The sequence below is a fragment of the Squalius cephalus genome (genome assembly GCF_949319135.1).
Source record: "Squalius cephalus genome assembly, chromosome: 23".
NCBI classification, from domain to species: Eukaryota; Metazoa; Chordata; class Actinopteri; order Cypriniformes; family Leuciscidae; genus Squalius; species Squalius cephalus.
The window spans coordinates 7277463-7292039 of record NC_137144.1 but is presented as its reverse complement, the minus strand read 5'-3'; the positions used below and the strand labels follow the sequence as shown (position 1 = coordinate 7292039).

At 44.1% G+C, this 14577-nt stretch overlaps 1 protein-coding gene across 4 annotated transcripts in view; it reads left to right on the top strand.

The window, feature by feature from the left end:
• The first annotated feature begins 1106 nt into the window (after positions 1 to 1106).
• Positions 1107 to 14577, top strand: part of ano5a (anoctamin 5a) — a 51438-nt gene continuing 37967 nt past the window's right edge. For 2 of the 4 annotated variants that reach the window (XM_079859861.1, XM_079859860.1), the window contains exons 1-2: positions 1108 to 1403; positions 5291 to 5352. In XM_079859861.1, the coding sequence (XP_079715987.1) occupies positions 1331 to 1403; positions 5291 to 5352 (135 nt within the window). In that variant the 5' untranslated portion in view covers positions 1108 to 1330. Of the gene's footprint in view, positions 1404 to 5290; positions 5353 to 14577 lie in introns of all 4 variants that reach the window. The other 2 variants (XM_079859859.1, XM_079859862.1) reach the window with 2 other exon arrangements.

Here is a 14577-nt window from a genome sequence, read left to right as displayed (position 1 = left end):
ACTCGCTAACTTCCCTTCGTCTCGTTCACTCGGATGTACGTCATTGCGAGTGCCCACTACTGGCGGAAACTGCAATGGTCTGAACTGGAACATCCTAAGCCCTTGATCACTTGGAATCAGCTGTGGAGTTGATTTATTATTTACATTTTGTTCCCTTTAAGAATTTGTTTAATGCAGCATCCAAATGTTTATAGGTGTGTTTGGGTTGTTTTAAATTTAAAAAAAATATATAATTAATATATCATAGAGTTGTCTGTTGTGGTGGTGATTAGACGAGATCTGTGGTGACGTCACAATCGTACTGCATTGTGGGACATATAGGTGCCTGAAGTGTACATTTGAAGTAGACTCGCTCCCTCGGTCAAAATCGAGGGAACGAGGGTCTGTCCATATAAACTTCCCTCGTCCACTTCACGAAGTGGAACGCACTTCAAAATGGCGGCAGGGATTCCCCCAAGGGGAAGTGCTTAGGGAAGTTCGCAAGTGCGTGTCTAAAAGTGGACTGGAACGCAGCAATGCTCGAATTTCCCGCGGAAATCCACCAGTACCACTGGAATTAAAAACATTATTACAAGCTTACTGTTTTAAATCGAGCTAAGGCAAGCAGATAGTGTTGAACACTGGCTGGTTATGTACTTGCTTAAAAAAATATTTTGGATAATTTTTACCCCAAAAAGCTATGGACTGCAGCTTTAACAAAGTAGGCTAATCATTTATTAATGCAATTATACCTGCATTCTAATATTCCACAGAATTTCTTAGAAGTAGACCATGAATTCACTCAGGCTAAATAAATTTCTCAGAAAGGCTATTTTTTCAAGCTAAGTTAATCGAAACGCAAGGGTTAAGAATTATGGACATATGTTTGTAGTTTGCCGACAAAATTGCGGTCATTTTATGTCACTCCCCTTTAAATGAAGTGAGCGCTCAAGAGTGAGCGAATTTACCAATCCAACTATGTGGAAGGTTTAACTCATGAATGTTAAATAGACCCCGATGACGTGGCTTTGCAGCCTCCCAATGCAAAGACCTGTTCTTGAATATGAATTAGTCCATGTCAACGTTGTTAGTAAACCCTCCAATAGTGAAGACATTGCTCATGCATATTAAGAGAGGAGCTCTTGCCATAGTAAGGATCGTAATTTCGCCAAATGAGACCCAAGACAAACCCGAGTGGGCAAATCTGATCCGCTGAGCGTGAAGTGAACGGTCATTCCTCGGGCAGAGCTGAGGTCGGATCACGGGGCGTGGGCTCACACGGAGCCCTTACGGAAAGATCTGTGATTTGTAACAGATTCACATTTAGAATACACCAGGAGACTTAATAAAGATGAATCGCGGATCGGGAAAGTCGAGTGATGAGACGCTTATAGAAATGAACCGAACTGCTTGGTCCAGCGGCGGTAAGTGTCCGGAACACGCCTTTACTCGTTTTCACACACGGGAATGTTTTAAAATAAGAAGAGAAAAATACATTTTGTGCGTTATTCTTAAGTTAGCTACCACTTTTGTTGTTCATTTATTTTATTCAAATAGTCTTTTTAGAGTTAATGGCCTGAAGAGTATTTTCCAAATGCGCACATCCGTTCCGTCTAAATTGTGCGCGACAGTAACATGAGACAACAGCTTTAAACATATACAATTATAATAATAATAGTTTAAAATAAAGTAAAAATAAATAAATAAAAAAAAAAAAACTTTAAACCACTCTTTATTGTATCTGGATGCATTAATATATAGCCTGTAATTTGTGTTCTTCAGGTAGTCAGGTTTACATTGCATTAGCCCATAGTCTATGAATTTCAGTAAGGGCAAATTGACTATTTGAGTAAATCTAAATTTCAGTAAAGCTTTAAAATATTTTTCTAGCACTGTTCTTGTAAACACCAGAAAAGTAGTATAAACTTTTCTGGTGTTTACAAGAACATGTTGATATAATACAGTTGGACTCTCTAACATAGTATAAAGATTAAAAGTAGGCATATCCTGTTAGCATGACTAAATATGTTGGTATGCAATACAGTGGGTGCACACTAATGTACAATGACAGAGATAAACTCTCATGGACTAGTTGTGACTGTATAGTTAAACAGAATAGGCTGAGATTCTCATGAACTTCCCCTTTAAAATCCTTGATTGTGTTTTTACCTTAAAATGGTCATGTACTTTTCCTTCTCTTTGTCATCAGTGTAGTCTACATGCCAACAGCCAAAGCAAGTTTCTATTAAACTCATTGTAGTGAAGGGAAGATTCTGACTAACAGACACAATGAACAGCTCAAAAACAATGTTCATTCCTCATAATCTGGGCTATGGTCAGAGGGTATAGATTACCATATAAAATAAGTTTTTAAAAAAGTAGTTTGATAATGACTTTGAACAATTGATAGTTAATCCAAAGACTTCTCATATTTACTAATGCAACCACTTGATATGAATCAAGACACAATGGATATGACTGCCTTTGTCAGACTTGTTTGAATGTTGCTGACTTCAGTTTGTCTTCACTTGTCCCTGCATGATTAGAGTTCCCTGATAAGATGATAACAGGCTCTGAAAACTCATCTGCAACATTTATGTTTTCAACTCTGTCTTTAGTTAACACACTGTGAGTGACCACAAACACACTAGTTCACTGCCACTTAAACCATAAAAGAATTTCACTCAGAAGAACTGGAACTAGTAACACCATTTTGACATCATGGTTTTATGCTGTTCATTTCAACTAACCACAAACTAGGTGGTCTCATGTGCTTTGTGTTCATATTTCCTGTGTTAGCATAGCAACCATTCTCGCTTCCAGTTTCATATCATGTACCTAAAGTTGACTTGTTTTCTTACAGCGGTCAAGTTTTCATGAAGATCGTATCTATTAACTGGTTCAGCCTTGATTAGGATTGGAGCTTAATTTTGCAGGATGATAGATCTCTAGGAACAAAACAGAGCAGTCTTTGAGCAGTCCTAAAATATGCAATATATTAGGACAAGACTGATTTATATATTCTGTTGCTCAAACAATAAAGAATGCTAGTAAAACTAAAGTCATGCATACAGGGTATATACTATTCCTTCAATGTATTGTAAGTTTCTTTGAGTAAATGTAAAATAATTGTGAATGTCAATCAAAAGTCAGACATCTGCATGCAATAAAAATAAATATTAAATGCATCCTGGCTTGTTCGAAAAACCACTGTCACATGGATAGGCTATACACACACTATAAAATTATAAATTGTTATCTTTATATAACAGCAGAGATTGTTCATCTGAAATTCATTGGTTTGATAACACACTATTGCATGGTTTTATGGGTTTTGTCAAAGCTGACTTTCTGTGAGTCAGCGACAGAAACATTGAACAGGAGATGAGTTCACCCAAACATGACAATTCTCTCATTATTCTCTCACCCTCGTGTATTTTGTGTTTGAGATTCATTTGGGAAGTGAGGGAAAATATTAAATGAACCCTATAAAACTACTGTGTCATATTTGATATTAACATTTATAAATCAACAAGAATGAAACTGTTGCACACAATCTCTACCACATGCCTTCTGTCGCCTGATTGATAGTTTAGCCTATACTTTTTTAGAAAGTAAAAAGTCTAGTGTATTTCTAAAACCGTCTCCCTTCAGCGCGCGGTTCACGTTTTTGTTTTTTGTTTTTTTTACTGTGAAATCTTTAATGATTTTTTATAAAGTAAACATAAGGATAACATTTATATTGTTAGTAATATTTTAAGATGAACACTAACTGGACTGAAGCAACTTAGGTTTACTTGATTATCCATACCTTTTTTTTTTTTTTTTTAAATACATGTTAAAATATGATACATCAGGCTTTTGAAGAATGTTTAATTGTACGTCTCTAAATCATCACTGTTTTGCATTGCAATGTTTTGCCCTCCAAAATAAAATCTACAGCACTTTAATCATAAAACTAAGCATTTAAAAATCATCTTACAAAGACAAATAATTTGCAGACATAGACCTGGTTTAACAAACAGGGCTTAGATTAAGCCAGGATTAGGCCTTTGCTAAATTAGGTCATTTATAGCTTTTATAAACGTGCCTTAGAAAAAAAAAAACATTATTGGTGTGCATCTTCTTTAGACAAAAGAATGGCAATGACATTTTAAGATATGTCAGTGAATGTTGCGTTCAGTTAAAACAGCTCAAACATGTTTAGCCTGTGACTAGACTGTGAGAAGATTCTTCAAGAAAGAGAAAAGACAGTCAAATATCTACTGAGATATCTATGTTAAGAAAGTGCTGCATGAGCTCTGGAGCAATTCCCCTCTGGTTGGTGTTATACATGAGCTTGGCCTGTAGTAAATTTAGCCTGATCTGATAAGAAACCTTCTAGTATTCCAGCTGTATTTAGATGTAAGAGCTGGTTTTGGACTATGTGGCTTCATACAGTCAATGTTTGGGACTGACAGCCGTATTTACTATCAGGCGTGACAGTCAAATTGTCCTGTTGACATATAACAGCAGACCGAAGTACATCGTTTTTATTTATTTATTGATATATAACCAGAGTCAGCTCTTATACTTGCTACTAATGCTTGTAACCATAGTTACACACATACAGATGATTAATATCAAGATTTGCATTGTATCTTCAAAGATTTCCTTTTGTTATTCTAAACTGTTCAGCATTTCAGGACACTCGCAATATGTTCTTCCTCTTACGTTTGTGGTCAGAAACTCTTATGATACAATATAGCCTAAAGCAATTTAATAATCAATGTTACAACAATAAAATATTCAGATGGAAAGGTTCCAGAAACAAAATGTACTAGCCTATGACTTGATCACAAATGAAGATGGATGGGAATTGGGATTGTCTTGGTTATTTCACTTCAGTAAGTTGGACAAGTGACTTAAGCTTTTGGAGAAGTAAACATAATTTGTATTTGTGTCTGGAATTTAAAAAATAAATGCCTGTACCTTATTGTGCTTCTGTGTTAGTATGACCACTGTGTTTGTGTATCTGTGTGCTTTTCTGTTCAAGTATGTTAATATTTTTTGGTTTAATGTGAAGAGCAGCAAAACAAGAGTTTGTTGTATTAGATAGTTCAGCATATCTGTTTGACCATAAGAGACCTTTCACCTCATTTTTATCCTCAAAAGTTTGACAATGTTACAAATTGTTTTATCAGAAGGAATTTGCATTGCTTTCACAACATCTCATATTTGAAGAAACAACTAGAAAAAGGAAGATTTTTGGAAAAAGGGAAGTCATTTGAACATCTATTAACATCCCTTATTTTGTCTTTTTTCTCTGCAGAAGAAAACAATGGCTTCCATACCAGTTCGGATAAGGAGTCGTTTCAACTTGAAAATGCTGCGGTAAAAATTCTTAAACATTCAGACACCAGTTTAGGCCCTCCTGATCTTAAGTTTCTACGTCAGATCATTTGATATTGCCAACACTAGTCTCAATACTGTCACAAACCTGTTGTAAAGATCTGCGTAGACCAGAATGAATTTCCATGCTGGTCCAGGCTGATTTATGCTGGTTCATGGTGGTTTAGTGCTGGTCTAGCTTGTGGTTGCTATTAACCGCCAAATAATCTGGTCAACCAGCATAGTCTTTATTGGTCTTAAGTTGGATGAGCAAGGAAATATTGCTGGTTGTTGGGAACATCAGCATCTAAAACACAAAAATATTGATGTTTTCAGCAGGGAAATCCTTCAAGGCTTTATGGTGTAACCATATCTCATTAGCAGGCGAGATACTTGAGATTTTGTCCAGTAAGGAACCCCTAGTAACCGCATAACAAGCTAACAGCCCTCGGCAACCACCCAAAACACACTCGGATTGTTTATTTTAATCATTTTTATAGGGTTTTCAGTGCATTCATTGTTCAGCCAACTGTATAGAAATCAGAAGCAGGTGTCATATAGCAGGTTATTGCATAAGTTAGTTATGCATTATTAAAAAAATTATTAAAAAACCATCCTTTGTTGAGATAAATAGATAAATAGACATGCTGTGACTCAATAGAGACGTTTTCAAAGAAATGAATATGTCTTATGAACAAAGTGTGTTTTGTCACAGGTCAATGCATTAATAAAGACATGTTTATGTTAATTAAGAACACAATGCAGGGAAGCACATATCCACATATAATTGATTAGCTCATATTAATGCTCAATGGTCAGTTTTTGTTTGCCTAGACAGGTGTCCTTCCATCATGACACATTCATTCAAATCAGTTCCACCTTTACCCTGCACACCCATTAAGTTTGCATATGAAAAATAACTTGTTCCCAAACAACTTCCAATGTGTTTGCAGTTCTCTTACGAGAGGTTCTCTCGTATTGCGTAAGGAACTTACGCTACGGGAAAAGTCATCTTTTCTCGAGATACTGAAGCCAAAAAATTATCCTTAATTTTTCATAATTTGTCAACGCAGTGCAGCAGGCAGCACAGCAGAGCTAGAGCGGGCAATACTGCGTGCTCATTGGCTGCCGCGCGGCAACTGCTTAAGCCTACCAGTGAGCCCCGCGTGACGTCACGACCAATCAGGCTGTCTCTTCAGCGAAGCTCTTCGCATCGCTGCTCTCTGAGAGAAGCCGTCGCCGTCGAAACCAGCAACGAGCCAGCCTAGGACAGCCTGAGGAAGCCGGACGAATCTTCGCCGCCTTCAGCCTGCCGTGCCAGCTCAGCTATCCGGCGATATATCCTTTCTCATTATGTGTTTTACTGATGTATCTTTACACGAGGCGTTGTTTCAAATGCCTCGCACCACTCCCCGCTCTCTCTCTCCCTCTGTCGAGCCGCGCAACTGCGCCTCTCACAAGGTGTGTTAGAGATGCGGATGATTACGGGGCTCGCTCTCTCCCTCTGTTCGAGCCGCGCAAAACGTGCCGCTCACAAGGGATCGCAGACGCGTACGGTCACGGGGCTAGCTTTCTTTACGTTACAAGAAAGCTACCCCCCCTCCCCCCCGCCCGCCGTCTCCCGGCGAAAGGAGAAAAGAGTGTTCTAGACCCACCAAGGCCGGTCTAACCTCCATCTCTAACATATTTCTCAGTCCCCTCCTAGTTCAGGCTACTGGGAATATCTATACTGCAGTAAACGAGCCTGTCACAGTACACGCACGCCTGCAAACAGGATAACGCTCTCTGGCTACTCGCCCTCCCCGCACTCTCTCCCTCTGTTCGAGCCGCGCAGACTGCGCCGCTCACAAGGGATTGCAGAAGCTGACAGTCGCGGGGTTAGTTTTCTTTACGTTACAAGAAAGCTACTGTCCCCGCGTCCGTCACTCGCCGGTGATAGGAGAAAAGAGAGTGTTCGAGTCTCACCGAGGCTTGGCTACCGCCTTTCTCACATATTTCTCAGTCCCCTCTAAGTTCAGGCGGCTGGAAATATTAATATTGCAGTAAACGAGCCTGTTACAGTACACGCACGCCTGCAAAGATGATAACGCTCTCTGGCTACTCGCTCTCCCCGCACTCTCTCCCTCTGTTCGAGCCGCGCGGACTGCGCCGCTCACAAGGGATTGCAGAAGCTGACAGTCGCGGGGTTAGTTTTCTTTACGTTACAAGAAAGCTACTCTGCCGTGCAAAGGCAAAAGACCGTAACTTCGTTTTTGGTCGAAAATGAGTTATTTATATTTTTGGCACATTCAAGACCTTCTTTATCATGTGGATAAGTATCTTGAATCAATTCCGTTTTTTTTTCGAGAAAATAATGATTTGTCTTAACAGTAACTTCCAAAAGCCCATGAGAAACCAAGGCAGAACACCGTAACATCAGTTACCGCTCTTTGGCTTTGTTTTGGAACGCTCAAATTACGAGTTACGGTGCTCTGCCTTTGTTTAGCCGCGCGTCAATATGAAGTTACTGTGCCGGTGTTCAATCAAATAATGCTACCTACCAGATTGTACGGTTATCTGCCTTTGTTTTAATGTCCATTAAAATTTAAATTACGGTGTAGCCTGTGTACTTTGTACAGCTGCCATCAGTCGCTCTAACTTCTGATGTTCTCAGAGCGGTCAGAACATTTAGTATGGTCTGCTCCATCGACAAACGTGCGATATCGATCGCGAAGGATTATGCAGAGTTGACAGAAAAACGTTACACATTGCCGTATCAGATGAATACAACCAAGAATTAAAGCTTGGCAAACTAGCTGGCAGAGTGCCAAAACTTCGCCTTCAGCCCCGCCCTAAACGCGGTCGATCGAGTCAACGCTGGACTAATAGGTATTTTGTCATGTCAAATGTATTAATAATGCCATCAGAATGCAACCAAAGCACAGGATAGCAATAAGTAGATGGCTATAAATAATTGTAAATCATACAAAATAAATGCCATGATCACTAGATTTTATACAGGTGTTACTATAATGATTTTGTTAATGGTGATCAGCAACTAAATATTGATAATGTGGAAGTTACTGCCTTTTGCCTTGGCATGACTTCTCACTTTTTGCTGACAATACAAAGGCAGAGTACAGTAACTTTAAAATAGTGGTCAAAAGTCAAGTTTGAGCTCAAGATTTTTTTATGTATATAATTTCCATTACTAAAACATCTATTTGCCAGATTTCCAGTGTCCTACCTATAATTAATTTGGCGGGACAACTAAAAATCTTTAAAGTCATTTTTCTCAGTTCCACACTCTAGCGACTTAAGGTCTTTTGCCTTTGTAGGGCAGTACTGTCCCCGCGTCCGTCACTCGCCGGTGATAGGAGGAAAGAGAGCGTTCGAGTCCCACCGAGGCTTGGCTTCCGCCTTTCTCACATATTTCTCAGTCCCCTCTAAGTTCAGGCGGCTGGAAATATTAATATTGCAGTAAACGAGCCTGTTACAGTACACGCACGCCTGCAAACATGATAACGCTCTCTGGCTACTCGCTCTCCCCGCACTCTCTCCCTCTGTTCGAGCCGCGCGGACTGCGCCGCTCACAAGGGATTGCAGAAGCTGACAGTCGCGGGGTTAGTTTTCTTTACGTTACAAGAAAGCTACTGTCCCCGCGTCCGTCACTCGCCGGTGATAGGAGGAAAGAGAGCGTTCGAGTCCCACCGAGGCTTGGCTTCCGCCTTTCTCACATATTTCTCAGTCCCCTCTAAGTTCAGGCGGCTGGAAATATTAATATTGCAGTAAACGAGCCTGTTACCTTACACGCTCGCCTGCAAAACATGACGACGCTCCGGCTACTCGCCCCGCTTCCCGCGCAAACTGCGCCGTTCTCAGGGATGTCAGAGCGGACGGTCACGAGTAATGCTCAGCACCCCGCGTGCCTCACTCACCGGCGGAATGAGGAGGGAGATGTTTGTAGCCCCGCTGAGGCCGGGCCATTCTCCAATTCCCATACGTTTCTCAGCCCCCTCTGAGTTTAGGCGGCTGAAAATGTTAATGTTGCAGCAACGAGCCTGTTATAATACACGCACGTCTGCACGCTATCGCCGACGAAAAACATGACCCGCACTCTCTTATGCTCGAGCGAACCGATAGCCTATGCACTCTTCCCCTGTGGCTCAGTGGCAGAATAACAGGCTTTCACACCAGAGACCCATGTTCGATCCCGGCTCTGGCAGCAAAATTTTTTATGCTGGTCGCTGATCCAAGCTCGCGGCCAGCTTCTCACACGCAGAAAGTGTGTGTATTGCAGCCAATGAGTCAGTTATACAACTCGCTCGCCTGCACACAAACGCTGTTCGTACAGCGGCCCAGAAAATCTGGCAAAGAGTGTTAATTCTGGTTATTCGGCTCACGCCGACGGTGTTTGAGTGTAGTAAATATGCCCACGACCCAGTGTTCATTTCTACACACAAGCACAATTCCCCCTGTGTACCCCACAGAGCACACTCACATAAAGCGCGCACTTGCCGCTCGAGTGTTAAGTGTAGGAAAGGTGCCCGCTCAGGAGTGCTCACAACCACACGCTGTTCGCTCTGTCTCACACGTTCAGGGTTCAGATATCGCCACTGCCACCGGCCGTGTTTTAATAAAGAGTCCTGTGCCCGCTCCCCTGCGTTCACACTCTGCTATAAACACTCACGCGCGCTCTCTCAGCGCAATCCGGCCGGTCACTGCTATCAGCGAGTCCCCGTCTCGCAGCACTGTCTCAGCGCGCACCGCAGGTCCCTCGTCCCGCGCTATGCAGCGGGCAGGACTCAGAGGCCATTCGACCCCTAGCTATGAGTGCGAATGCATGGAAAGCTATTCCGGGTGTGTCGACATGGGTGCTGGACACGGTAATACAGGGCTATTCGCTACAGTTCAGTTGTCGGCCTCCGCGCTTTCAAGCCCGGACCGAAACGAAAGTGAACGCAGAAGCAGCCCATCTGCTTCATGCAGAAATAGCGAAGCTGCTACGAAAAAAGGCGATAGAGAGAGTTCCTCCTTCTCTGACCGAGGCGGGCTTTTACAGCCGTTATTTCCTCGTGCCCAAGAAGGACGGTGGGCTCAGACCCATATTAGATCTGAGACATTTGAACAGGGCTCTCATGAGACGGCCGTTCAAAATGCTTACGACCAGGCAGATCCTCGCGCTAATTCGCCCGAGGGACTGGTTCATATCTCTCGATCTGAAAGACGCGTATTTTCAAATCCAGATTATACCCCGTCACAGGCCATTCTTGAGATTCGCCTTCGACGGCCAGGTGTATCAATATACCGTCCTTCTGTTCGGCCTGTCCCTAGCACCCCGTACATTTACGAAGTGCATGGATTCAGCTCTCGCTCCCCTGAGAAAACAGGGCATGCGAATTCTGAACTATCTGGACGATTGGCTCATTCTAGCGCAGTCAAAAGAGGAACTCATCTCTCACAAGATAGCGCTTCTCAGTCATCTGGAAAGCCTGGGTCTTTCGGTGAACTGGGCCAAGAGCTCACTTATCCCCAGTCAGTCAATTTCCTTCCTAGGAATAGAACTGGACTCGGTGGCGATGACGGCCAGGCTGTCAGAACAGCGCGCGCGCTGTGTTCGACACCTCGCCGCATCCTTCCAAAAGGGCAGATACCTCCCTCTGAAACGTTTCCAGAAGCTGTTAGGCCATATGGCATCAGCCGCAGCGGTCCTACAGCTGGGTTTACTTCGAATGCGCCCGCTTCAATGCTGGCTGAAATCGAAAATACCCCGCGGAGCGTGGGTTTCGGGCAGCGCTCAAGTCAGCGTGACTCAGGTCTGTGTCTCAGCCCTGCAGCCCTGGCTAGCGCCCGAATGGTACCGACAGGGAGTGACAATGGGAGTCATCTCACACCGCAAAGTGGTCTCGACAGACGCGTCCAACATGGGTTGGGGAGCGCTTTACGGGGGCAGACCAATCTGCGGCCCCTGGTCGGGCCCAGAGCGGAACCTCCATATAAACTGTCTGGAGATGTTAGCGGTCGAGAAGGCTTTGAAGCATTTTCTCCCATACTTGCGGGGACACCACGTGCTAGTTCGCTCAGACAACATGTCAGTGGTGTCCTACGTGAACCGCCAGGGCGGACTCAGATCCAGAGCCCTGCGCGCTCTAACAGAACGCCTTTTGGTCTGGGCTCAGGGCTCGCTGCGCTCGCTGAGAGCCGCGCACGTGCCCGGGCACCTGAACGACGACCCGGACAAACTGTCCAGGGACAATGTTACCCCAGGGGAATGGGCGTTACACAGCCAGACGGTACAGACGTTGTGGCGCCGCTTCGGCGAAGCGAAATTGGACCTTTTTGCCACAAGCGAGAACGCTCAGTGCAAAAGGTTCTTTTCGAAGAGCAAGGATGCGCTGGCCCAAGTTTGGCCCAGTGTCCCGTTGTACGCTTTCCCCCCGATCTCAATGCTGCCTCAGGTATTAGCAAAGATCAGGGAAACGCGCTGCGCAGTGCTCCTCATAGCCCCGCACTGGGAGAACCAACCCTGGTTCCCGGAGCTGGTGAGCCTGTCAGACACAGCCCCGTGGCCGATTCCGGCGAGGAGAGACCGTCTCTCTCAAGCCCGAGGGTCAATTCTGCATCCCCATCCAGAGCGCTGGTCTCTGCATGCGTGGGTAATCAACGAATATTCGCTGATCTGCCAGAAGGGGTAGTTAACACGACCTCGCAGTCCAGAGCCCCCTCGACGAGGCGGCTCTATGCGTCTAAATGGTCAGTGTTTAACAAATGGTGTGCAGGGAAGAGTTTGAACTCTCAGTCCTGTGGGGTTCCACAGGTTCTGAACTTCCTCCAAGAGCTCTTGGACGCGGGCAGGTCCCCCTCCACGCTCAAGGTGTATGTTGCGGCGATTGCTGCGTTCGCCGACTCGGCGCGCGGCCGCGCACTAGGAAGAAACAAACTCATTACCCGTTTCCTGCGAGGCGCCAGGAGGCTGAACCCTCCGCGGCCACCTTCGGTTCCGATATGGGATCTGTCTTTGGTCCTGGAGGCCCTTAAAGCTTTTCCCTTCGAGCCGTTAGACTCTGTGGGTCTCTAATACCTCACTTTCAAAACCGTTTTTCTGCTGGCCCTCGCCTCAGTAAAACGTGTGGGTGACTTGCATGCGCTATCAGTTAGCGCGTCGTGTCTCGAGTTTGGACCTAACGACTCGTTAGTCATTCTCAAACCTAGACATGGCTATGTCCCTAAAGTGTTGGGTACTCCTTTCAGAGCACAGGTTATCTCCCTCTCAGCCCTGCCGCCGGCAGCCAGCGAGGTCGATAATAACCTCCTTTGCCCTGTCAGGGCGTTAAGGCTTTATATTACGCGCTCTGCAGCCTTCAGGCTCTCAGAGCAGCTCTTTGTTTCGTTTGGTGGGCACACCAAGGGTCTCGCCGCCTCGAAACAGACGCTATCCAGATGGATAGTGGACGCTATTGCGACAGCATACGCGTCCAAAGACCTGCAGTGCCCTCTGGGCATACGGGCTCATTCCACCAGAGGCGTTGCCTCATCGTGGGCATGGTCCAGTGGGATTTCCATTTATGACATTTGTACGGCAGCAGGCTGGGCCTCCCCGTCTACATTTGTTAGGTTTTATAACCTGGAAGTTCCCGCCCTGCAGGCTAAACTTCTTGCAGTCTAAAATCATGTTCATGCCCTGCTCTTCGCAGGCTGGATATTAGATTTGACTCTTCTGGTCGAGCCGCACTTTCAGGGAAAGCTTTTATATACAGACCGGCTGCGCCGCTCTGTTTCTCCCTACGGGTGCTTATGTACATGTGTTGGCCCGCATTGCTGGCCACCTCTCTCCCCACTCTTCACTCCCCGGGTCCCCTCCCCCTGGAGTTGTGTGTGGATGCATGGCGCGCACGGCGTTGACAAAGGGTTCCCGTAGCGTAAGTTCCTTACGCAATACGAGAGAACCTCTCGTAAGAGAACGATACTCGGTTACTCACGTAACCTCGGTTCTCTCTAGAGAGGGAACGAGTATTGCGTTCCCTGCCGTGCTTGCGCCTCGAGCTCATGTCGCTTCATTCGACAGAAACCAGAGAATTAAGCCTCCGAGCCCTGTTTTTATACGCTCTGACGCCGCCCCTTCTGGCGGGCTGTGACGCGCGAGGGCGCGCGCACCCTGATTGGGCGTGACGTCACGCGGGGCTCACTGGTAGGCTTAAGCAGTTGCCGCGCGGCAGCCAATGAGCACGCAGTATTGCCCGCTCTAGCTCTGCTGTGCTGCCTGCTGCACTGCGTTGACAAATTATGAAAAATTAAGGATAATTTTTTGGCTTCAGTATCTCGAGAAAAGATGACTTTTCCGGTAGCGTAAGTTTCTTACGCAATACTCGTTCCCTCTCTAGAGAGAACCGAGGTTACGTGAGTAACCGAGTATCGTTTTCGTTTTGGTTTTCAGGATTGTTCTTTGTGGCGCCGTTTTACCAGTAAAACAAGTTTGTTTTGAGAAACTCTATTGTGGACTTGAGAAACAGATGTACTTAATGGATTAGAGTTGCACGATTACAGATAAATTGAGAATCACGATTGAATTAAAAAAATAGAGATCACGATTCTCCCACGATTCTGAATAGACAACTAAACAAAATAACATGTAAATAACTAAAGGTTCTTACAAAATATGAATTGCTGCAGTCTATATAAAAATATTTAATTAATTTGAATTCATTATATTCATACAGGCTCTTAATTAATTATAATTGTATTTATTTATTATTGAATTAATGATTCAATGACTCACTCTTCACTTGTTTCATTACTAGATGAATTAGCATTTAACTAATCTCGTGAATGAATGATCCAATGACAAATACATTTTTTAAAAGTCACTTGTCGCCACCTACTGGTGTAACGATGTAATCAATACAATCTTTTTTTGAGGCTTCAAATTACTGATCGTTACCACAGACGTCAGTGTTTATATCCGAACTATAAACTTTTATCCCAGTACTTCTGTGATAATTTGAATTGATGTAAAACAGAAATAATGACACTGTATGGTTAAAAAGGCTGTTTGTGAAGCTGTTTCATAGCAGGCATCGCCAACGCAGATTTGGATGTTCGCTGTGATCTTACTTCTCATAGGTTTAATAGACATAGCCGAATAGTTATAATTTAGGAAAAAGATCTCTTTAGTGTTTGAATCGAAATCGCGATGTTTCAACGATTAATTGTGCAGCTCTAATCCAAAGATAAAAATTCTGTCATCATTTG